The sequence below is a fragment of the Aquarana catesbeiana genome, linkage group LG06 (assembly GCF_042186555.1).
Source record: "Aquarana catesbeiana isolate 2022-GZ linkage group LG06, ASM4218655v1, whole genome shotgun sequence".
Lineage (NCBI taxonomy): Eukaryota > Metazoa > Chordata > Amphibia > Anura > Ranidae > Aquarana > Aquarana catesbeiana.
This window is the reverse complement of record NC_133329.1, coordinates 401,189,600-401,212,905: the sequence shown is the minus strand read 5'-3', so window position 1 is coordinate 401,212,905 and position 23,306 is coordinate 401,189,600. Positions and strand designations below refer to the sequence as shown.

The window sequence follows — 23,306 nt, the reverse complement described above, 5'->3', positions numbered from 1 at the left end:
ATGGGGGATTTTAATTATCCAGACATAGACTGGGCGGAGGGAACAGCACATTCATTTAAGGCTCGCCAGTTCCTTAATGTCTTGCAGGACAATTTTATGGGTCAGATGGTAGACGCACCAACTAGAAATAAAACATTACTGGATCTACTGATTACCAACAATACAGACCTGATCACAGATGTGGAAATACGGGGCAATTTAGGTAACAGCGATCACAGGTCAATTAGTTTCAGTATAAATCACACAAATAGGAAACATGAAGGGAACACAAAGACACTGAATTTCAAAAGAGCCAACTTCCCTAAACTACAAACCTTGCTAAAAGGCATAAATTGGGATAAAATATAAAACAAAAAATACGGAGGAGAGATGGGTTTGCTTTAAGAGCATATTAAATAAGGGCATTAGCCAATGTATCCCATTGGGTAATAAATTTAAAAGAGCGAACAAAAATCCTGGATGGCTTAACTCCAATGTAAAAATGCATATAAAAGCAAAGGAGAAGGCCTTCAAAAAATACAAGGTTGAGGGATCATCCTCAGCATTCAGACTTTATAAAGAATGCAATAAGAAATGTAAGGGTGCAATTAGAACGGCTAAGATAGAACACTAAAGACACATAGTGGAGGAGAGCAAACAAAATCCCAAGAAATTCTTTAAGTATGTAAACAGTAAAAAAGGGAGGACAGACCATATTGGCCCCATAAAGAATGAGGAAGGACATCTGGTTACAAAGGCTGGGGAGATGGCAAAGGTATTGAATTTATTCTTCTCCTCAGTCTTCACGAGTGAATCGGGGGGGCTTCAGTAACCAAAACTGCAGTGTTTATCCTCATGACACAACACAGGAAGCACCTACATGGTTAACAGAGGACGGAATTAAAATTAGACTTGAGAAACTTAACATTAATAAATCACCGGGACCAGATGGCTTGCATCCGAGGGTACTTAGGGAACTCAGTCAGGTGATTGCCAGACCGTTGTTCCTAATTTTTACAGACAGTCTATTGACTGGAATGGTACCAGCTGATTGGAGAAAAGCCAATGTAGCACCAATATTTAAAAAGGGCCCAAAAAACATCCCTGGGAATTACAGACCAGTTAGCCTAACATCAATAGTATGTAAACTCTTGGAGGGGATGATAAGGGACTATATACAAGATTTTAGTAATAAGAATGATATCATTAGCAGTAATCAGCATGGATTCATGAAGAATCGTTCTTGCCAAACCAATCTATTAACCTTCTATGAGAAGGTGAGTTGCCATCTAGATAAAGGAAGGCCCGTAGACGTGGTGTATCTGGATTTTGCAAAAGCATTTGACACAGTTCCCCATAAACGTTTACTGTACAAAATAAGGTGCGTTGGCATGGACCATAGGGTGAGTACATGGATTGAAAACTGGCTACAAGGGCGTGTTCAGAGGGTTCAATGGGGAGTACTCAGAATGGTCAGGGGTGGGTAGTGGGGTTCCCCAGGGTTCTGTGCTGGGACCAATCCTATTTAATTTGTTCATAAACGATCTGGAGGATGGGGTAAACAGTTCAATCTCTGTATTTGCAGACGATACTAAGCTAAGCAGGGCAATAACTTCTCCGCAGGATGTGGAAACCTTGCAAAAAGACCTGAACAAATTAATGGGGTGGGCGACTACATGGCAAATGAGGTTCAATGTAGAAAAATGTAAAATAATGCATTTGGGTGGCAAAAATATGAATGCAATCTATACACTGGGGGGAGAACCTCTGGGGGAATCTAGGATGGAAAAGGACCTGGGGGTCCTAGTAGATGATAGGCTCAGCAATGGCATGCAATGCCAAGCTACTGCTAATAAAGCAAACAGAATATTGGCATGCATTAAAAGGGGATCAACTCCAGAGATAAAACGATAATTCTCCCGCTCTACAAGACTCTGGTCCGGCCGCACCTGGAGTATGCTGTCCAGTTCTGGGCACCAGTCCTCAGGAGGGATGTACTGGAAATGGAGCGAGTACAAAGAAGGGCAACAAAGCTAATAAAGGGTCTGGAGGATCTTAGTTATGAGGAAAGGTTGCGAGCACTGAACTTATTCTCTCTGGAGAAGAGACGCTTGAGAGGGGATATGATTTCAATTTACAAATACTGTACTGGTGACCCCACAATAGGGATAAAACTTTTTCGCAGAAGAGAGTTTAATAAGACTCGTGGCCACTCATTACAATTAGAAGAAAAGAGGTTTAACCTTAAACTACGTAGAGGGTTCTTAACTGTAAGAGCGGCAACGATGTGGAATTCCCTTCCACAGGCGGTGGTCTCAGCGGGGAGCATTGATAGCTTCAAGAAACTATAACGATAATCACCTGAATGACCGCAACATACAGGGATATGTAATGTAATACTGACACATAATCACACACATAGGTTGGACTTGATGGACTTGTGTCTTTTTTCAACCTCACCTACTATGTAACATAGCCAAGTATTATTCTACACAATTTCTTTATTGTGCATGAAAAAAAGAAAACAAATAAAATTAGACATGATATCTGCCAATGGAACTTAACCAAAAAGTGCATTCTATGCATCCAAAAATTTATAAAATATACCAAATCAAATCATTATTATTCAACCAAAAAAATAATGTCAAAGCAATACATCCAAGGCCAATAATAAATAACACGTTATCTCCTCCGATTCCGCAACATGGCTGGTTGACGAACGGCCGCTCATAAACGAACTGAAAAAGCTAAACGAAAAGCGAGAAATGAAAAGTGCGAAATGAAAAACGCAAAATGAAAAGCGCAAATCAACACTCATCAAACTTCTACTAACACGAAATTAGCAGAAGGAGCCCAAAGGGTGGCGCTAATGAGCTGAAAAACAACGTAGTACGTCACTACATTCAAAATTGTTGGCCAACAATTGTGTGACTGTGTTTATGCAAGACAAGTTTGGGCCAACGCCCTTCGGACAAAATTCCCACGGTTTTGTTGGCCAACAATCCGATCGTGTGTACGAGGCTTTCCTCTTTGCCAAAGTGGGCATAACTTTTTTTATTAACTTACATAAGTTGTTCAAATTTCACATGTTGGAAGAGTAACTATTCCTCTCTAGCAACTCTTCTTCTTCTACATCTTCTTCTTTTTCATTGCAGGTAAATTACTGATTCGAAGCAGAAACAATGTGCCGTCATTGAGTTCTTGATGAAGGAGGGATGAAGGCTGTCCGACATCCACAAAAGGCTACAGAATGTTTCTGGAGATGACACCACCAACAAGATTCTCCAATGAGAAGACATTGCTCTTATCAGTGGTGTCTCTGTAAACATTCTGTAGCCTTCTGTGGATGTCGGACAGCCTTCATCCCTCCTTCATCAAGAACTCAATGACGGCACATTGTTTTTGCTTCGAATCAGTAATTTACCTGCAATGAAAAAGAAGAAGATGTAGAAGAAGAAGAGTTGCTAGAGAGGAATAGTTACTCTTCCAACATGTGAAATTTGAACAACCTATGCAAGTTAATAAAAAACGTTATGCCCACTTTGGCATTACTTTTGGTAAAGCCTTTGTATTTAACCACTTCCTTCCCAAGGTAAGTACCGGTACGTCCTTGGGTTTCAGTGGTTATACCGGGATGATGCCTGCCCCTACCGACATCATCCTGGTATCATTCTTTTCATCCGGTGAAGCTCCCTACTCTTTTTCATACTCACTGTGATTCACCTTAATGGGCTGCCCCATGCGCGAGCAATGTGCAAAACAAGTCCCTGACCCTTTTGCAAAATCTCATCAAGGCATGTTAGCAGATGCGTGGGGGGGTGCCGCTTTTAACTACCTGCGGACCGCCCGCTTCACATATACTGCAACAGGGCGGCCGCTCTGTGCCAGATCATGTACCTAGTATGTGGTCTGACGCTTCCGGGTCTGGGTCATGCACGTGCGCCGCCGGCGTCGGGCCCCTGCTGTGATCACACACACAGAAAGAGCTCAGCGGGGTGTACAGTGGACTCGATGTCCGCCAGCACCCGCCCATTGTTCAGCACACAGACAGATCGCCATTTTGTCAGTAGGGAAGGCATTGATCCTGTGTATCCTGCAAAGCAGGGAAAAAATCACCTCCCCGACAGAACACAAGCACTGGCTAGGAACACATTTAACCTATTTATTCCCCCTGATGTTAACCTCTTCCCAGCCAGTGTCATTAGTACAGTGACAGTGCCTATTTTTAGCACTGATCACTGTATTATGCCGCGCACACACGGTCGGATTTTCCGACGGGAAATGTTGGATGTGAGCTTGTTGTCGGAAAGTCCGACCGTGTGTCCGCTCCATCGAACATTTGCTGTCGGACTTTCCGACAACAAATGTTTGCCAGCAGGTTGTCGGAAAGTCCGATCGTGTGTACACAAGTCCGTCGCACAAAAGTTCACGCATGCTCGGAATCAAGGAGAAGGAGCCACACTGGCTGTTGAACTTCCTTTTTCTTGGCTCGTCGTACATCTTGTAAGTCACCGCGTTCCCACGTTCGTAATTGTTGGGCGACATTTGTGTGACCGTGTGTATGCAAGACAAGTTGGAGCCAACAACCTTCGAACAAAAATCCACGGTTTTGTAGGCGGAAAGTCCGATCGTGTGTACGCGGCATAAGTGACACTGATCCACAAAAAAAGTGTCAAACGTGTCAGTTAGTGTCCGATTTGTCCGCCGCAATATCGCAGTCCTGCTATAAGTCGCTGATCGTTGCCATTACTAGAAAAAAAAAAATATCCCATAGTTTGTAGACGCTATAACCAATCAATATACACTTATTGGGAATTTTTTTACCAAAAATATGTAGCAGAACACATGTTGGCCTAACTTTATAAAGAAATTCGATTTTTTTCAATTTTTTAAATTGGATATGTTTTATAGCAGAAAGTAAAAAAATTTTTTATTTTTTTCTCTAAATTGTCAGTCTTTTTTTTTTATGTGTTTATAACGCAAAAAAAAATAAAAACCATAGAGGTGATCAAATACCACCAAAAGAATACTCTATTTGTGGGAAAATTGTGTTTGGGTACAGCGTCGCACGACCGTGCAATTGTCAGTTAAAGTAACGCAGTGCCGTATCGCCAAAAAATGTACCTGGTCATGAAGGGGGGGGGGTAAATCTTCGGAGGTCAAGTGGTTAAGAATTAATGGCACCACCGTGCCTACGCTAAAAAGACAGCGCGTTTCTGCACCTGATGGGGAAAGCGCACAAATTGTGAACGTAGCCTTAAAGATGAAGGACGAGAATGAATTTGGAAAGAAAAATGAAACATTATCCTTGACACCACGCGGTCACGGAGGGCGCAACCACGCCATGTTCCGCTGTTTGCAAACCGTTTATCTCTGTGAACTAACTTGGCTAATCTGCGTAAAATGTTTGCCGAGAGCAAATTAATGATGCGTTTGTTTAGAGAAAAGCTTTACAGCCCCCTCCAACCCCCACCCTCCTATCCCCAACATCCGGACCCAATCAGTACACTCCTCAATCAGAAATAGTTTATTTGCGGTGGAGGTGCCAAGTTTGGAAATTGCATGTTTAATTAGTGTTGTGGATCTGTTGACAGATGGCGCATGGGCGTGAGTTCTCGAAGAGAAATAGCCCATGTTTGTAATTCTGGGTACTTAGAGGGAAATTATAGCTTACTTACAAGTTTTTCTTTTTTTTTTGTTTCATAAATAACACGTTTTTCAATACGGATGCATGAAAGTGATTGGTTTAAATCCTAACTCTGCTTTTTTGGATAGAGAATGGAAAAGCCAAGACATCTGACGTGTTTTTACCTCAATATGGCACAACAAAGGGTGAGTGGTCCTCTTCAATCCAAAGGAGCAATCCTTTATATGGAATAAAGGATGAAGAGTTCCAAAAGATGTTTTGTAATCCTATCCAACACATTTTAGGATTTTAGTGTATCTTCATCAGTCACGGGATTTGGAAGACCCACACTTCTTCCCTTTCTTTCCTTGGGGCTTCCGGGATGGATCAGAGTGATTGAGCAATTGTAATCACTCACATGCTCCTCCATACCTAGAACTGTCATTCAAGGCATTGGAGCAAGAGCTCTAATGGGGTGCAGAAGTGGTAAGGGAATAAATATAAATGGGTTAGTATACCTTGCTTAGCAGGTGGGCAATCATGAGACCATGATAATGTTTGGGCCTGGCAATTGGCCCCTTAGGCTTAAGCACTGTCACATGGGGAAGGTCACATGCTCCTCCATACCTAGAACCCCCACTCGGAGCAATGGAGCATGGGCTCTGATAGAGTGTGGAGGCAGTGAGGGAGTGCGGGTGATTGAGTATACCTTGCTTAGCATTTGGGCTATCAATAGACCATAACAGGGTTTGGGCCTGGTGACTAGCCACTCAGGCCTGAGAACAGTCACATGCTCCTCCATATGTAGAATCTCCACTCAGAGAAACAGAGCAAGAGCTCTGAAGGAGCATGCGGGCAGGAAGGGAGTGTGAATGGATGAGTATACCTTGATAGGCAGGTGGGTTATCAAAAGGATATGATAGTGTTTGGGCTTGGCGATTGGCCACTCAGGCCTGAGTACTGCCACATGTGGAAGGTCCTATGCTCACCAATACTTAGAACCCTTATTCGGAGCAACAGAGCATGGGCTCTGATGGTGTGTGAAGGCGGTGAGGGTGCAAAGATGGGTGAGTAAACCTTGCTGGGCAGGTGGGCTATCAGGAGACCATGAAAGTGTTTGGGACTGGCTACTGACCATTCAGGCTTGGGCACTATCACATGGAGAGGGTCACATGCTCCTCCATACCTATAACCCCCACTCAGAGCAGCAGTGTGGAAGGTCCTATGCTCCCCCATACTTAGAACCTTCAGTCAGAGCAATGGAGCAAGGGCTCTGATGGTGCGTGAAGACAGGCAGGATACATAGATCGGTGAGTAAATCTTGCTGGGCAGGTGGGAGGGAGGAGACCATAAAAATGTGTGGACCTCGACACTGGCCACTGGGGCTTGGTGTCAGAAAAGACATTTGCAAACACACAGGCGCATAAGCCTAAAAACCCCTGTCTGTGGCCGTTACGCTCCTGAGCATCTGTGCATCTGTTCATGTGTTGATCCTCTGTTGCTGACCTCTTCTGTACCCGATTCTGCCTGAACGCTGCCAGTGCCAACCCCTGGCTTGCCTCTGGACTATTCTTATGCTTACTCACTTGGATGATCTGCCTCGCTGACCCCAGCCTCATTCCTGACTACTCTACTGCCTGCTGTCTGTACCTCGATCTGCCCGAACATTGCTGAACTGGACGGTCTGACCTTGCCTTGGCTCTCGTACCCATACCTGCATCAGCTGACCCATGCCAGCCTCTAGCTCTGGTCCTTCTGCCAGTGTGCATCCAGACAGTCATCTCTGCACACCCTAACACACATCAGCATCTGCTAGCAGAAGACTATACAGACACTAGTTCCACTCTGTGCTCTGGTGTTCCCTGATACCTTACCAAGGCTCCTGAGCCAGAGCTGTAAAAGAGGACTACCTTTACGCTTCAGACTCCATCACCAGATACATTACACTTGAGCACTTGCACATGGAGAAAGTCACATGCTCCTGCATACCTAGAACACCTACTTGGGGAAACGGAGCAAGGGCTCTGATGGAGTATGGGGATGATGAAGGAGTATGGATGGGTGAGTACACCTTGCTGGGCAGGTGGGCTACCTGGAGACCATGACAGTTTTTGGGACTGGTGATTGGCCCCTAATGCTTGTGCACAGTCACATGGGAAGGGTCACATACTCCTCCATACCTAAAACACCCACTCCGAAAAACTGATCTCTGATGGTCTCTGATGGACCACAGTGGGGTTGAGGAAATATGGATGGGTGAGTTGTGCTATCAGGAGACCATGACAGTGTTTGGGCCTGGTATTTTGGCCCCTCAGGATTGAGCGCTGTCACATTGGGAAGGTCACAAAATTGGTTGAGGGAACCTTGTGAGGCAGGTGGGCTATCAGGAGGAACTATAACTGCCTTGAATTGAAAAAGTGATGGTGTCTCTGGAAAAGAAAACAAATAATTAATGTTGTGTTGTATATCAGTGGTCATCAACCCTGTCCTCAAGGCCCACTAACAGGCCAGGCTTTATGTATTACCTTGGGGAGATGCAGACTAGAATACTGCAATCACTGAGCAGCAAATTATATCAACTGTGATGTATTTCAGTTATCTTGCAAACCTGGCCCTGGGGACAGGGTTGATGACCACTGTTGTATATGATTAGATGATTGCATTGAGCACTTCTTCAATGGTTTGCATCGAGCACAGCTTCAGTGTATTTACCTTGCTAAGTCAACCTTCACTACTCGTAAATCAATCAGGGCAGGAACTCCCTAACAGTACAGTAATAAGACGATAACGGCACCTTCAAAAACAAGACACCAACAACACCTTCTATACTTCTACCCTGACAGACTCGCTTAACGTAGATACAAACATTGAAACTTTTCAGGTTTCTTAGCTGAATCATCAGAATCAAAAAAAAAAAGAGAAGAAACCCACACCAAGCATCTAAATTGAAATTCCACATATTCCAAGAGGATGAAAGTAAGTGCAGCTCACGAAGGCAGCTAAATGTGTGGCATTATTAAGAGCCGCATCGTAGGAGGTCTCGTACAATAAAGCATCTTGAAAACTCCTAATGCTACATAATTGATGGCGCACTCCTTCACCATCCATTTCAATCCAGATTGCTGTAAGCGGCACCGACTTTAATATTCCCCGAGACATATAGCTGGAAGGAAAATTCCTTTTTAGTTGGCTTCCTTTGACTAAAAGAGAAGAAAGTGCGGCTTTTAAGGAAGACCGCACCATCGACTCGTCTGGGCTTTATTTGCATTAATGTCACCGATACAATGAGAAAGAAAACACATTTAGCGCCTTTTAGCAAAAAGCTCTCCGACAATAAATAAAACGTTTGTATTTTTTTTCTGATGAAGAAAGCTAACCATAGAAGAAATGTCAACCTCATTGTGTCTAAGTTAGAGAAATGGAAATACACCCGACCATAAAATCCCTCTGTAAGTGCTCCACAACCTTTTTTGGCAGTGGTACACTACCACCAGGGGGGGTAGCCAGGTACTCTATGACCCTGTAAGAGTCCAGGGCTTACTACGCATGCACCAATGGCGCGTTGCCGCAAGAGGAAATCCATGCCAACTGAGCATGCGCCAAAGACCCCTCCCACACTTGCGCAGAAGACTTGATGGAGAAGGGCAGGAAAATGCCCAGGACGTGCACAGGAAGTGACCTCAACCTGATGGAAAAAGGTTTCTGTCATGAGGGCCACGTACCTGATGTGAGACCAAAGTAGTGGGGAGGCCTCCCTTGCACCTTGGCTCCTTAAAGCCTCTGGAGATGGAGACTTGGTGGACACCGAGTGGCAGGGGAGGCCTCCCTACTACTTCGTTCTCACATCAGGTACGTGGCCCTCCTGACAGACCCCCTGTGATAATAAGTGCTAAGAAATACTGTATGACTGTCTCAAATGTAGGAACACATCCAGCTCCGCTCCAGACTTGCTCCATTCAACCCACACAGACGACCCAGGTGCTGGCTACTACAGTCTGCCTCCACTCCCAGTCAAAGGTAAGTATAAACTGCACGCCAAACCTTAGCTCTTCTTTATACAGTATGTTTAATACATAAAAAAAATGAAACTGCTTACAATGATGTCTCCACCCGAAACCCCCTTCCTTGATGAGTTTCACCATTGCTGACTTACAAGGATAAGGGAGCAAGCCAGCAGTGGTGAAACGCAAAAAAGGAACCTTGTATCAAAGGTACCGCGTACCTTTGTCTCAAATGGAACTATTTTGGCTGGAGTTCTCCAGCAGGGGTAAACCAGATACTGTGACCCACTGTTAATATAAGTTCTAAGAAATATGATTTAGGTGATCTAGAACCCTCCATAAACGAAAGTGCTATTAAATATGACTGTCTCAAATATAACCGTTATGGCTAGAGTACTCCACCCGGGGTCGATCTGGTACTCTGATACCCCCTGTAATTAGAAGTACTATGACTGTCTCAATTGTAGGAAAATACCCAACCCATGGCTCTGCTCCAGACTTGCTCCTTTCAGCCTACACAGACGACCCAGGGGCTGGCTACCACAGCCCGTCTCCACTCCCAGTCAATGGTAAATACAGTATAGGCTGCATGCCAAAACTTAGCTTGTCTTTATACTGTATATTTAATTCATCAACAAAATTAAACAGCAAAAATTGATGTTTCCACCCAAAACCACCTTCCTTGACGGGTTTCACCACTGCTGGTTTGCTCACAAGGATAGGGGAGCAAGCCAGCAGTGGTGAAACGCATCAAGGAACCTTGTATCAAAGGTACCGCGTACCTTTTGTCTCAAATTGAACAATTTTGGCTAGAGTTCTCCACCAGGAGTCAACCGGATACTGTGACCCGCTGTTAATATAAGTGCTACGAAACATGACTCAGGTTATCTAGAACCCTTCATGAACAAAATTGCTATTAAATATGACTGTCTCAAATATAACCTTTTTGGCTGGGGTACTCCACTGGGAATCAACCACAAATGTAGGAACATACCCAAACCCATGGCTCCACTCCAGGTTTGCTCCTTTCAACTCACAAAGACGACCCAGGTGCTGGCTACCACATCCCGTCTCCACTCTCAGCTAAAGGTAAATATAAGCTGCACGCCAAAACTGAGCTCTTCTTTATCTATTTAGTCCATCAAAAAAATTAAACTGCAAACATTGATGTCTCCACCAGAAACCACCTTCCTCAACGCATTTCACCACTGCTAACTTACACACAGTCTTTGATTTCAGCAATACGTGTAGGGAGACTGGAGTTCAATGTAAAATTCAACTCTGTCAGGGCTGGGCTCAGCCCTTCCTTCTCTCAGCTGGAAGCTCAGCTGTCGGCTAATTGCCAGCTCCCATCTCTCGACAGTTACTCAGCTGTTGATGATATCCTGCCCGCCAGTCCTGCCTACTTAAGCCATCCAGCCCAGAGGAGCTCTGCCTTCACCTTGGTCAACATCACAGAAACGTTCTCCTGTGATCCTGTTCAAGACTTGCTTTGCTGACATCCCTTCTGGGTCCAGATCCTGCTTGCTGTTCCATTACATTGATCCCTGACTTCTGGCTTGGCTGACTATCCGTTCCGGTTACCAAACATTGGCTATGTTTTGACTACGTTTCTTCTTTTTTACTTTTATTATTAAACAAGTGTGATTTAACTGTACTTCTGTCTCGGCCCGATTTCATGGTTTCTGACAGATTCGAATTTTAGTCCGAATTTCGGAAATTCAGACGAATTTTTTGACGTTATTCGGAGCATTTGTTAATATTGTAATTCGGGTATTCGGATATATCCAAATCTCCCAATAACCAAAAATTAATCCGAATATTAATTTGGAACGAAACGTACCGCACATGTCTAGTAAAATGCACCCGAAGGACTATGTAGAACTGGGATAGGCGGCTGCGTTACAATAAGAGAGCATGTTTGTACAGCTTGCAGGACCTCCTCCCACTGTTCTTCCTCGAATATACCCACATCCCTCTCCCACTTGCTAATAACTCCAGTAGGCAACCCTCGTAGGAATACAGAGGATAGCATCGAGTAGCAATTTGAAGTAAAACCTTTGAGATGAGAGTCCTTGGCCATATAATTAAAGATGGAGGTCGAGGAGTGCATCCACAGCTCCCTGTCCGTTTGTGCCTTAACAGCATGCTGCAATTGCAAGTAATAAAATTGCATAGAGTGCAGTATATTGAATTTTTGCTGAAGATCCGTTAAGGAGGATACCGTGCCTTTGCAAAAAAATATGTTTCAGACAAGTGATCCCAGACGTTTTCCACCTAGGCCCGCTGGCCATAATGTGGTATTTTTTTTCATAAGAGGTATTTCAGGAAAATACTGCAAAGTGGTCACTATATGGAGCTGACGATCACAGAAAATAATCATAATTTCAAACAATATGGCAATTAAGATTAGACATGTGCACTGACAAAAAAAAAATGTTTGTTTTCGATTCATTGGTTTTTTTGCTTTTTTCAGAAATTTGGAAATGAGAAAATTCGATAATCCAAAAATTCAGATTTTTGAATTTTCGGACTTCAGAATTTTCAAAATTTCCGAGTTTTCGAATTTCTGAATTTTCAAGGTATAGGTATTGGAATTTCCTTTCAAATTTGGCTGTTTGTGAACGTAACAAATATGAATTTATCTGAAGTTACGAATTGTTGGGACTAATGAATGCGACATCTAAACAAATGGAATGGAACAAATTAATAATAAATAATAATAATAAAAAGTTTTTATTATTATTATTATTTTTTATTATTAGATCGTTACATTCCATTCTTTTAGATGCGACATTCGTTATTTCAGATAATTCGTAACTTCGGATAAATTTGTATTCGTTACGTTCACTAACCGCCAAATTTGAAAGGAAATTCCAATAACTATAATTTAATACTTATTATTAGTTAGTTATTTCAGATTTTAGAGTTTTTGAATTTTTGGATTTTCACGCTTTTGAATTTTCAGATTTTCATTCTTATTTTTGGATTTTCGAATTTCCGAATTTCTGAAATTTCGAATTTCCGAACTTGCAAAATTTTGAATTTCCGAATTTTGAATTTCCGAAATTTCGAATTTCCAAAATTTCGAATTTTCCAGTTTTCGAAATTTAGAATTTCCAAATTCCGAATTTCGAAATTCCGAATTTCCGAAATTTTGAATTCCCAAAATTCTGAATTTTTGGGAAATTCAGAAATTCCGAATTTTCGGGAAATTCAGAAATTCCGATTGAAATTTTGAAATTGAATTGAATTGAAAAATTTGAAAATTCGGAAATTTCGGAATTAACAAATTTGTTAAAATTCGTTAAAAAACGAATTCGGAACTAAATGAATTGCACATGTCTAGTTAAGATATCAGCCTCAGAATGGTTTATACTTAGACACCTTAGTATTACAACATCTCTGAAAAGATTGGCTAAAACAAAAATGAACAATTTACAGAAACCTTCTGTTAAAATAAAATAAAAAAGTATATAATAAAATAAAAGGTAATACAATGACGAGACCTACCCAGATGGTGTTATCGTGGTGGTACGGTCTCCAGTTGCGTCCCGTGTCACTGAACATCACGCTAAACCGCGTCACCCAATCAGAACTCCCGTATCTGCCCTGTGTCGCCGCCCCCGTAATGTTGAATCTTTCTCCTAGATCGACCTGCAACCATTGCTTCCCGTTAGATTCCAGCGGTGTCCAGCCACCGGCTCCTGTAACGGGGAAAAATAAGACATAAATACATAAATGCGTTTTACCTGAAATGTAATTGTTCTGCATTTTTATGTAATTGGCTTCAGAAGAAACACTCATCGAATTATATCCGCCGATACATCGTAATCTCCGGATTAAGGGATAAACGAAACGAGCAACACTAATCCCATGATGGAGCCTCATTTGCAGGAAAACGATTTTTAACGTGATGCAAATTAGGTAACGACATGCACGGGGTTAAATCAGGAGAGCGGGGGAAGTAATGGTGTATTTTTTTTTTTTTTCAAGCAGGCGCACGGTGTTAACAAAGTTGTTCACATGAGATCACACACAGTTGGGCTGAAGACAAGTTGTTGTCCGCATGTTAGAAAGTTATCAAATCTTTATGTAAACTAGACAATAAGTATTGTTAAAGGGGTTCTAAAAGCTAAAAGTTTTTAAAATGCATGAAGGAAAATAACCTTCTGTATACAGCAGCGGCCCCCAAATAACTAAATCCCTGTCAGGAAAAGCTTGCTGAGAGCAGTAGCTCTACATACATTGCGGGTGCCTATGCGCTTGTGCGAGCGCACACATGCGTGCGTGTTTCCCAGCGCCAGGTGGGCTATTTAAACTCAGGGCTCCCTGTGAGTTACTTGCTTATTTGATCTGGTCCTGTGATTACCCGGCATGCCCTGTGACTACCTCTGCTATCCGCCTATATCTGACCCCGGCCTGTCCACCACCTTGCACCTGCCTTATCCTCTGGTCCATCCATGGCTGCCTGTTACCGACCCGGCTTGTCCAGTGACTCTGCTCCTGTCTCCTGCCTCTGTTCCGGTACTGTCTGTCTGTGTATGACCCGGCCCGCCTGACCTTCCTGTGTTCCAGTCCCTGGAACCTCCTCTCTGTATCCTGTGAGTGTCTTCCTGATACAAGCCTGTTCCAGCCCTCAGCCAAGTCTGCTGTCTCCAGTCTGGTGCCCCCCAGCTACAGCATCATCAGGAACTCCAGATCTACCTTCCAGCTGTTGATCCTGCCAGGCACTCGTGATACCTTGTGCTCCCGCGCCTCCTGTTCACTCTATTAGGGGCGTAAGAGAGGCCTCCCTCTGTATATGGCTCATCTACTAGGTACGTGACAGTCCCATCGCGATCCAGCGATGGCACAAGAGTCTCGGCTTTCCTGGAGACTCTCCTTCCTCATTGGCAGAGCCATTGGCTCCCGCTGCTGTCAATCACAGCCAGTGAGCCAATGAGGAAAGAGAGGAGGCGGGGCCGAGCTGCGGCTCTGTGTGTGAATGGACACGCACAGCAGCGGCTTGGGACTGAGACTGCTCGGGTGCCCCCATTGCAAGCTCTGGGGGCACTTAGCAGGAGGGAGGGGCCAGCAGCGCTATTGGGGGACCCGAGTAGAAATGGATCGGGGCTGCTCTGTGCAAAACCATTACACAGACAGAGCAGGTATGTATAACATGCTTGTTATTTTACTGAAAAAAACTTAACCTTTAATATTACTTTCATTTTCAAAGTGTGACTCTCACGCAATTCCACATGTCGAGCATTGGGCAGCCCATTCACTTGAATCAGCTGCCCTATTTCTTTTGGTGGTATTTAATCGCCACTGGGGTTCTTAATTTTCTGCTAAACAAACAAAAAAAGACAGAACATTTTGGGGAAAAAAAAGTTTATCAGTTTTTGTTATAACATTTTGTAAATAAGTATTTTTTTCTTTTTCACCGATGGGTACTGATGAGGAGGCACTAATATGCAGAACTGATGGGCACTGATAGGCGGTACTGATAGGTGGCACTGATGGGCACTGATAGGCATGTTAGATAGATGGAAATGATAGGCATTGATAGGTGGCACTGATCAGCATTGATTGACGGCACTGATAGGCATCACTGATGGCCACTGATGGGCACTAAAAGGCATCACTGATGGCACTGACAGGCATCACTGAGGGCCACTGAAAGGCATCAATGACGGGCACTGAAAGGCAACACTGACGGGCACTGAAAGGCAACACTGACGGACACTGAAAGGCAACACTGATGGACACTGAAAGGCAACACTGACGGACACTGAAAGGCATCACTGATGGGCACTGAAAGGCATCACTGATGGGCACTGAAAGGCATCACTAATGGCCACTGAAAGGCATCACTAATGGCCACTGAAAGACATCACTGATGGCCACTGAAAGGCATCACTGATGGCCACCAAAAGGCATCACTGATGGCTACTGATTGGGCTGCACTTATAATCCGGGCACTGATGATCAGTGCTGTGATTGTCAGTGCAGATTTTCAGAATGTCGCTTACCAGTTCTCCTCTTCTTACGCGCTGTCAGCGTGAGGAGAAGAATGCCAACAACCGGCATTTCCTGTTTTCATTCTTATCAGCTGTGATTGGACACAGCTGATCACATGGCAAAGAGCCTACATCATAGGCTCTTTACCATTAACGGTGATGCGCTGTGTCCCTCGCTGATCACCGTGCTTCACACTCCACCGGGTGCGCATGAGCGGCTAGAATGGGAGGACGTCCTCCCAAAATGAGTGCCATCATTTTGCTATACGGCGGGCAGGAAGCAGTTAACGTAGAACTATATGCAATTTTTTTTTTTTCATTTTGGATAGCGTAGGTGATAGCGTAGGTAGCTGTCAGCAATGTGCACTGTTAAGGCATTTAAATGAATGTGAATGTGAGATGTGCATTACCACATGTTGTGGGCCCCTAAAAAGAAAAAGATGTCAGTTTCTCTTACCCTTTCATAAAAAAAAAGTACTTTTATTGTTTCTGTGTCCCTGTTTAAGAGATTGCCCTTATTTCCTGTCCTGTTAACCACAAGGTATACAAAACTTCATGACACTTATGAAAGTATGAGTCCAAATCTTTATTTATTAAGAGAATCCAATGCGTTTTGGGGAACTGCCTCCCCTTTCCTCAGGGCTGTTGGATTGGATACTTTGCAATGGTTTTAAAGGCATCCAATCTGATGGCCCTGAGAAAGAGGAGGCAGTTCCTTCCTAAATACGCTGGACTCTCTTGATCAATAAATATTTGCACCCAAACTTAAGTGTTGTGAACTTTTGTAATAGGCAATCCTCAACACTCAACCCAAAGCTGGATATCTACAGTATTTCTTTTTTTGAGACCATTAGAGTGGCAGCAGCCCAAGACTAAAAAAGGTGCAATGGTTTGAAAGGCATACTATTTGACAGCCCGAGGAAGGGGGAGGCAGTTTCCCCGAAATGCACTGGTTTCTCTTGATCAATAAAGAATTGGGCTCAAATTTATTTACCATGAACTTTCATACCAGGCGCTCCTCAACGCTCAGCCCAAAGCTGGATATCTTCAGTACGTCTTCTTTTGAGTCCCTCAGAGATGAAGCAGCCCAAGACAAGAACAAGGTGCAATGTTTGGAAAGGCATCCAATCTGACAGCCCTGAGGAAAGTTGGAAGCAGTTCCCCTAAACGTGTTGGATTCTCTTGATCAATTAAGTATTGGATTCTAATTTAAGTTTCGTGAACTTCTGTACCGGGTGATGCTCAACACGCAACTCATAGCTGGATATCTGTTGTATGTGTATGTGTTGTGATATGTGTTGTGAGCTTTTGTACTTGGAACTCCTTAACACTCAATTCATAGCTGGATATCTACTGCATGTCTTATTTTGTGACTATCAGAGAGGAAGCAGCCCAAGACAAGAACAAGGTGCAATGGTTTGAAAGGCATCCAATCTGACAGCCCTGAGGAAAGTGGGAGGCAGTTCCCTCAAAACACTTTGGACTGTGTTGATCAATAAAGTTTTGGATTCTAACTTAAGTTTCATTAACTTCTGTACTGGGTGATGCTCAACACGCAACTCATAGCTGGATATTTCCTGTATGCCTTCTTTTGAGACCATCGGAGAGGCAGCAGCCCAAGACAAGGACAAAGCACAATGGTTTGAAAGGCATCCGATCTGCCAGCCCTGAGGGAAGGGGGAGGTAGTTCCCCTGAAAAGCATTGGATTCTCTTGATCAATAAAGATTTGGACTCAAACCTAAGTGTTGTGAACTTTTGTACTGGGTGCTCCTACACACTCAACTCACAGCTGGATATCTACTGTGCGTCTTCTTTTGAGGTCATCAGAAAGGTAGCAGCCCAAGACAAGAACAAGGTGCAATGGCTTGAAAGGCATCCAATCTGACAGCCCTGAGATGCTTTGGTTTCTCTTGATCAATAAGGATTTGGGCTCAAACTTTAGTATAGTTAACTTTCATACCCAGTGCTCCTCAACACTCAACCCACAGCAGGATACCTACTGTACGTCTTCTTTTCAGACCCTCGGAGAGGAAGTAGCCCAAGACAAAAACAAGGTGCAATGGTTAAAAGGCATCCAATCTGACAGCCCTGAAGAAAGGGGTAAGCAGTTCCCCTGAAATGTGTTGGATTCTCTTGATCAATAAAGTTGGGGACTCAAACCTGTTGTGAAGTTTAACTTGCACAGGACACTCCTCAACACTCAACCCAAAGCTGGATATCTACTGTACGTTTTCTTTTGAGACCATCAGAGAGACAGCAGCCCAAGACAAGAACAAGGTCTGCTGTACATTTCTCTTTTACTGTCTATCAACCACTTTGAAGGAGGTCTGACTGTGGGTAAGACCTTGAAGTACTACTACCCTACCAATATTAGTCCAGTGATACAACACCAAGTGCACAAAAATCACTGTTGACCAAACAGGAAGTGAGGTGAAGTCTCCCCAATATGGCAGCAGACAGCAATGAAAAACATGGAAGTCCTTCCCCATGCTAGGAAAAATGAAGGGAGAACTTTAGGCTGGAGTTTAGCTCTAATAATAAATGTCAGATATATCAATATTTACTGGTTTACAATAAGCAGGCTTGCTATTTTCGTAAAGAATTTTCATTACTTGCTCTTGAGTCTTGACTAAGTTCTATACCCAGACTATGTGCCCCTTTCCCTCTAGGATATGCTAGACTGTTTTCTTCTTCTCTTTGCATCGGTTTATTTGAGAGCATGAAATAAATAGATGCCATCTGTTGTGGCACCTTTAATGTGCAGATAAAAGCCTCCCTTTGGTGCGTGACAGATGACTTTGAAAATACAATTATTTTTATTTGCTGTGTTTTATACCAAATCCTCTGGTGCTGACCTGACAATGCTGAATATTTTGATAACTAATAAAGCCTTGCTTTTTTTTTCCAGCATAAGTTGCTGAATAATTTAATTGCATTCCCCATCTGTCTGTTTTCCTAGGGCTCTAAATGTTCCAGGAACGTTCTACTCCAAATGATTAGGCATGAATGAATCCGGCCAGGACACTCAGAGCCAGCATTGACTGAAAAGTGGAGATTCACTTCAATGGAGCAACCAATTCACTCAAGTTTGCTGGAGAAGAGGTCCAAAGGAGGGGTTTGATGGTTCACTTCTCACTTGCAGAGTCCATTGTAGGTCCTTCTACTTAGGTGTGGGCATTGGAGTCAACTCTTAGAAAACCCCCTAATGGCTTCTCTTCTGGGGGTGAAAACCAGTGATCTATTGTTGTTGCCTGGTCCCGCAACCAACTTGTCTTGTTGCTGCTGTTGGTCATGATGTTATCCTGCTGCAATAGGAGTCTTTAGGACAGGGAGTCTTCCTAAATAGGAACTGGCTTTGTACAGCAGGCTTCCTACATCTCTTTCTGTCACACGGGTATATAATTTTTAAAGCCTATCTGCAAGCAGCTTATGCCCCACATTCCCCATTCCATCAATTCCAAAGACTCTTTTAACTCACCTGGGTCCACTGTCATGACACCCTCTATGGCTCCCCCCTAGGGGTAAAGACCAGTGATCCATTGTGGCAGTCTGGTCCCACGGCCAACTGATCATGTTGTTTTTGTCATATTGTTATCTAGGTGCAACAGGGGTCTTGAGGACAGTGAGCCCTCCTACAAAGGAGTTGGCTTTGACCAGTAGGCACCCCACATCTTGGGTGACCTTCTGTCATCTGGCGAAGTTTAATGGGGATGTGATTTTTAAAGCATACCCCCAGGCAAATTCTAAAAAAACCTTCCCCATCCCATGCCATGCCCTTTTTAATGCACCTCAGTCCGCTATCACAAGGCCCTCTATGGCTCCTCTTCTGGACTGAAGACCAGAGATTCAGTCCTGCAGTCTGGTCCCATCTCCAACTGGTCCTATTGATACCCTTTGTCCCGGCTTTGAACAGCAGGCTTCTTTCATCTTGGGTGACCTTCAGTCACCTGGTGGAGTTCAATGGTTATGTTATTTTTAAAGCCTATCTCCAGGAAAATTCTGACCCTCTCTTCCCCAGCCCATCCCACTCCAAAGCACTTTTCAAATCACCATAGTCAAGTATGTTGGTGAAGAGGTCCAAAGGAGGGCTTGCCAGTTCGCTCCTCACTTGCAGATTGCACAGTAAACCCTCCTACTTAGGAGCTGTCTTTGGAGTTCACTGTCACAAGACACTCCATGGCTCCTCTTCCAGGAGTGAAGACTAGTGATCTACTGCTACAGTCTAGGCCAACCACCAAAAGGTACTGTGCCGTGCCTTGTTGTGAGGTTATCATGCTACAACAGGAGTCTCTAGGACAGTGAGCCCTCCTACACAGGGGTTGGCTTTGGCCAGTAGGCTCCCTACATCTTGGGTGACCTTCTGTCATCTGGCAAAGTTCAATGGGGATGTGATTTATAGAGCTAATACCCAGGCAAATTCTGAAACCCACCTTCCCCATCCCATCCCATCCCAGGGCCTTTTTAGCACACCTGAGTCTGCTGTCACAAGACCCTTCGTTGCTCCTTTTCTGGTAGTGAAGACCAGTGATCCGTTGCTGCAGTCTGTACCCACCTCCAACTGGTCCTGTTGCTGTCCTTTATCATGATATTATCATGCTACAAAAGGAGTCTTTAGGACAGTGCACCCTCCTACATAAGAGCCGGCTTAGAACAGTGGGCTTCTTACATCTCTGGTGACCTTCTGTCATCTGATAGAGTTCAATGGGAGGAGTCCACTGTCAAGTATGCTGAGGAAGTGGTCCAAAGGCGTTCTTGCTGGTTCATTCCTCACTTACAGAGTGCATAGTTAGCCCTGTTAATTAATGGTACCTTGCTGCAATATGAGCCCTCAGGACAGTGAGCCCCCCTACATAGGAGCCCCCCCTCCTTTTCAATCCCATCCTTTTCAAAGCCCTTTTCAACTCCCATGTCACAAGAACCTTCAAGGCTCCTCTATTTGGAGTAAAGGCCAGTGATCCATTAATGCAGTCTGGTCTTCTTGACACATCTTGTCATGAACAACAGGAATCTTTAGAACAGTGAGCACTCCTATATCGGAGCCAACTTTGGGAGTGGACTTCCCACATCTCAGAGGACCTTCTGTCATCTGGCAAAGTTCAACAGTAATTTTGTTTGTAGGCCTATCTGCAGGCACATTCTGACCCCCCACCCTTTCCTATCCTTTTCAAAGCCCTTTTTAACTCACCATATCTCCTCTTCTGCCAGTGAGGACCAGTGATCCATTGCTGTAGTCTGGTCCCATCTCAAACTGGTTCTGTTGCTACACGGTTGTGATATTATCATGCTTCCACTGGAGTCTTTAGCATGTTGAAAGGGTCCTACTCAAGGACAACTGATGGGAAAGTCTCCATGTCACCAGGAGGCAGTGACAAGGCATCTGCAGAGGAATCATCCCACTCTTCAGTTCAGAAAAAAGAATATTTATAACTTGCTATTTGACCATATATTCAGGTAAGAACAGAAATCATTTAGTTTGAGTGTGGAAGAAGTTGGAAGTTCTCTTTTAACTAATTTCCAAATAAGTTTGCTCAACCCTATGTATAATGCCTGATGTCCACAAAAGGTTTCCCACAGTACGGCCTCACAGTGTCTTCTAAGAAGTTTGTCGAAAAGAAGAAAGAACAATAAAAATATTGTCAAAAAAAGGATAAAATAATAGGTTTCATATTTCCATATTCTATTGCAGCATTGCAGTGATAATGTCTAGGGTACAGGAAGGAACAACCAGAGCACAGAAGGTCCCAGTTCTAAAAGCGCAGATGGCTCCAACAATAGTCAGCTCCACTCTGTTATATTCCTCACTGAAATGCAATTTTAGGTCAACGTAATATGGAAAATCAGAAGAGTCTGAGTAACACGAACATCAAGCTGTGCTAGAAATGAGTGATAGGGGAGTCCTGCTCATCATTCTTTGCGTGCTTCTGACAATCTGCTCCTCCGTCCCGGAATTCTCCAACACTTTGCAGCAAAGCTCTTCATACAGTGCCGGCTGATGTCATGAAATAATTGGAGGATCGCGAGCTTTAAAGTAGTTCTGGATGAAATGAAATGACATCTGACTGACAACTTCAAGGCATGTCACCAGCTGTCTGAACCACTAATAAAATATAGATGTCTTTGGCTGGCATGAATACAGAGTATCTGGAAAGATCAGAACATATATATATATATATATATATATATATATATACACACACACACACACTATATTAGGTATGCCTGCCTTAACACACACATGAACTTTAAAGGCATCCCAGTCTTAGTCCGTAGGGTTCAATATTGAGTTGGCCCCGCCCTTTGCAGCTATAACAGCTTCACCTCTTCTGGGAAGGCTGTCCACAAGGTTTAGGAGGGTGTCTATGGGAATGTTTGACCCATACCTGGACAGGTACAGTAAGTACCCTAATATTAAAAATCAACAGTATTTGTAGCTGCAGAATTTTATTTTTTTCTGAAGGAGTCTGGAGCTCCTCTTTAACCACTTCAGCCCCGGAAGATTTTACCCCCTTCCTGACCAGAGCACTTTTTGCGATTCAGCACTGCGTCGCTTTAACTGACAATTGCGCGGTCGTGCGACGTTCCACCCAAACAAAATTGACGTCCTTTTTTTGCCCACAAATAGAGCTTTCTTTTGGTGGTATTTGATCACCTCTGCGGTTTTTAATTTTTGTGCTATAAACAAAAAACAGCGACAATTTTGAAAAAAAGAGCAATATTTTTTTCTTTTTGCTATAATAAATATCCCCCAAAAATATAAAAAAAACATTTTTTTTCTTCAGTTTAGGCCGATATGTATTCTTCTACATATTTTTGGTAAAAAAATTGCAATAAGCGTATATTGATTGGTTTGCGCAAAAGTTATAGCGTCTACAAAATAGGGGATAGTTTTATGGCATTTTTGTTATTAATTTTTTTTTATTACTAATGGCGGCGACATCATGGCGGACACATCGGACACTTTTGACAGTATTTTGGGACCATTGACAATTATACAGCGATCGGTGCTATAAAAATGCACTGATTACTGTGTAAATGACACTGGCAGGGAAGGGGTTAACCACTAGGGGACGATGAAGGGTTTAAGTGTGTCCTAGGGAGTGATCTAACTGTGGGGGGGAGGGGATACCACTCACATGACAGCGATCGCTGCTCCCGATCACAGGGAGCAGAGGATCTCTGTCATGACACAAGACAGAACGGGGAAATGCCTTGTTTACATAGACACTTCCCTGTTCTACCTCTCCACACCGCAATCGCGGGCTGCCGGAGAACATCGAGTTCCCGGGACCCGCGGGCACGCTCCTGCGGCGTGTGGCGGGCGCGCATAAAATTTAAAGAATTTTAAATTTTAGAATTTTAAATTTAACAAATTTAAAGGGACGTACCTGTACGCGCATTTGCCTGCCTGTGCCATTGTGCTGACATACATCTGTGTGTGGCGTCGGCAAGCTGTTAAGGTAAAAAGCCTTCTGGATGCAGCTCCCCAGCCCTCCCTATACTTCCGAGAGCCCGATCTTGATCCAGAGATGTGCATGAGAGCATCAGCTCTCCCAGGTCTCTCTCCCCTCATGGGCTCACACAGCAGCGGGAGCCATTGGCTCCTGCTGCTGTCAATCACAGCCAGTGAGCCAATGAGGAGAGATGGGGGTGGGGCCAAGCTATGCTCTGTGTGTGACTGGACAATGTCTAGAGGCTTG

General features: G+C 43.8%; 1 protein-coding gene across 1 annotated transcript in view; it reads right to left on the bottom strand.

The window, feature by feature from the left end:
- Window positions 1–23,306, bottom strand: part of LOC141147242 (contactin-associated protein-like 5) — a 585,111-nt gene that overhangs the window by 441,164 nt on the left and 120,641 nt on the right. The window contains exon 3 of the mRNA XM_073634434.1: window positions 13,120–13,313. Within this exon, the coding sequence (XP_073490535.1) occupies window positions 13,120–13,313 (194 nt within the window). The remainder of the gene's footprint in view (window positions 1–13,119; window positions 13,314–23,306) is intronic.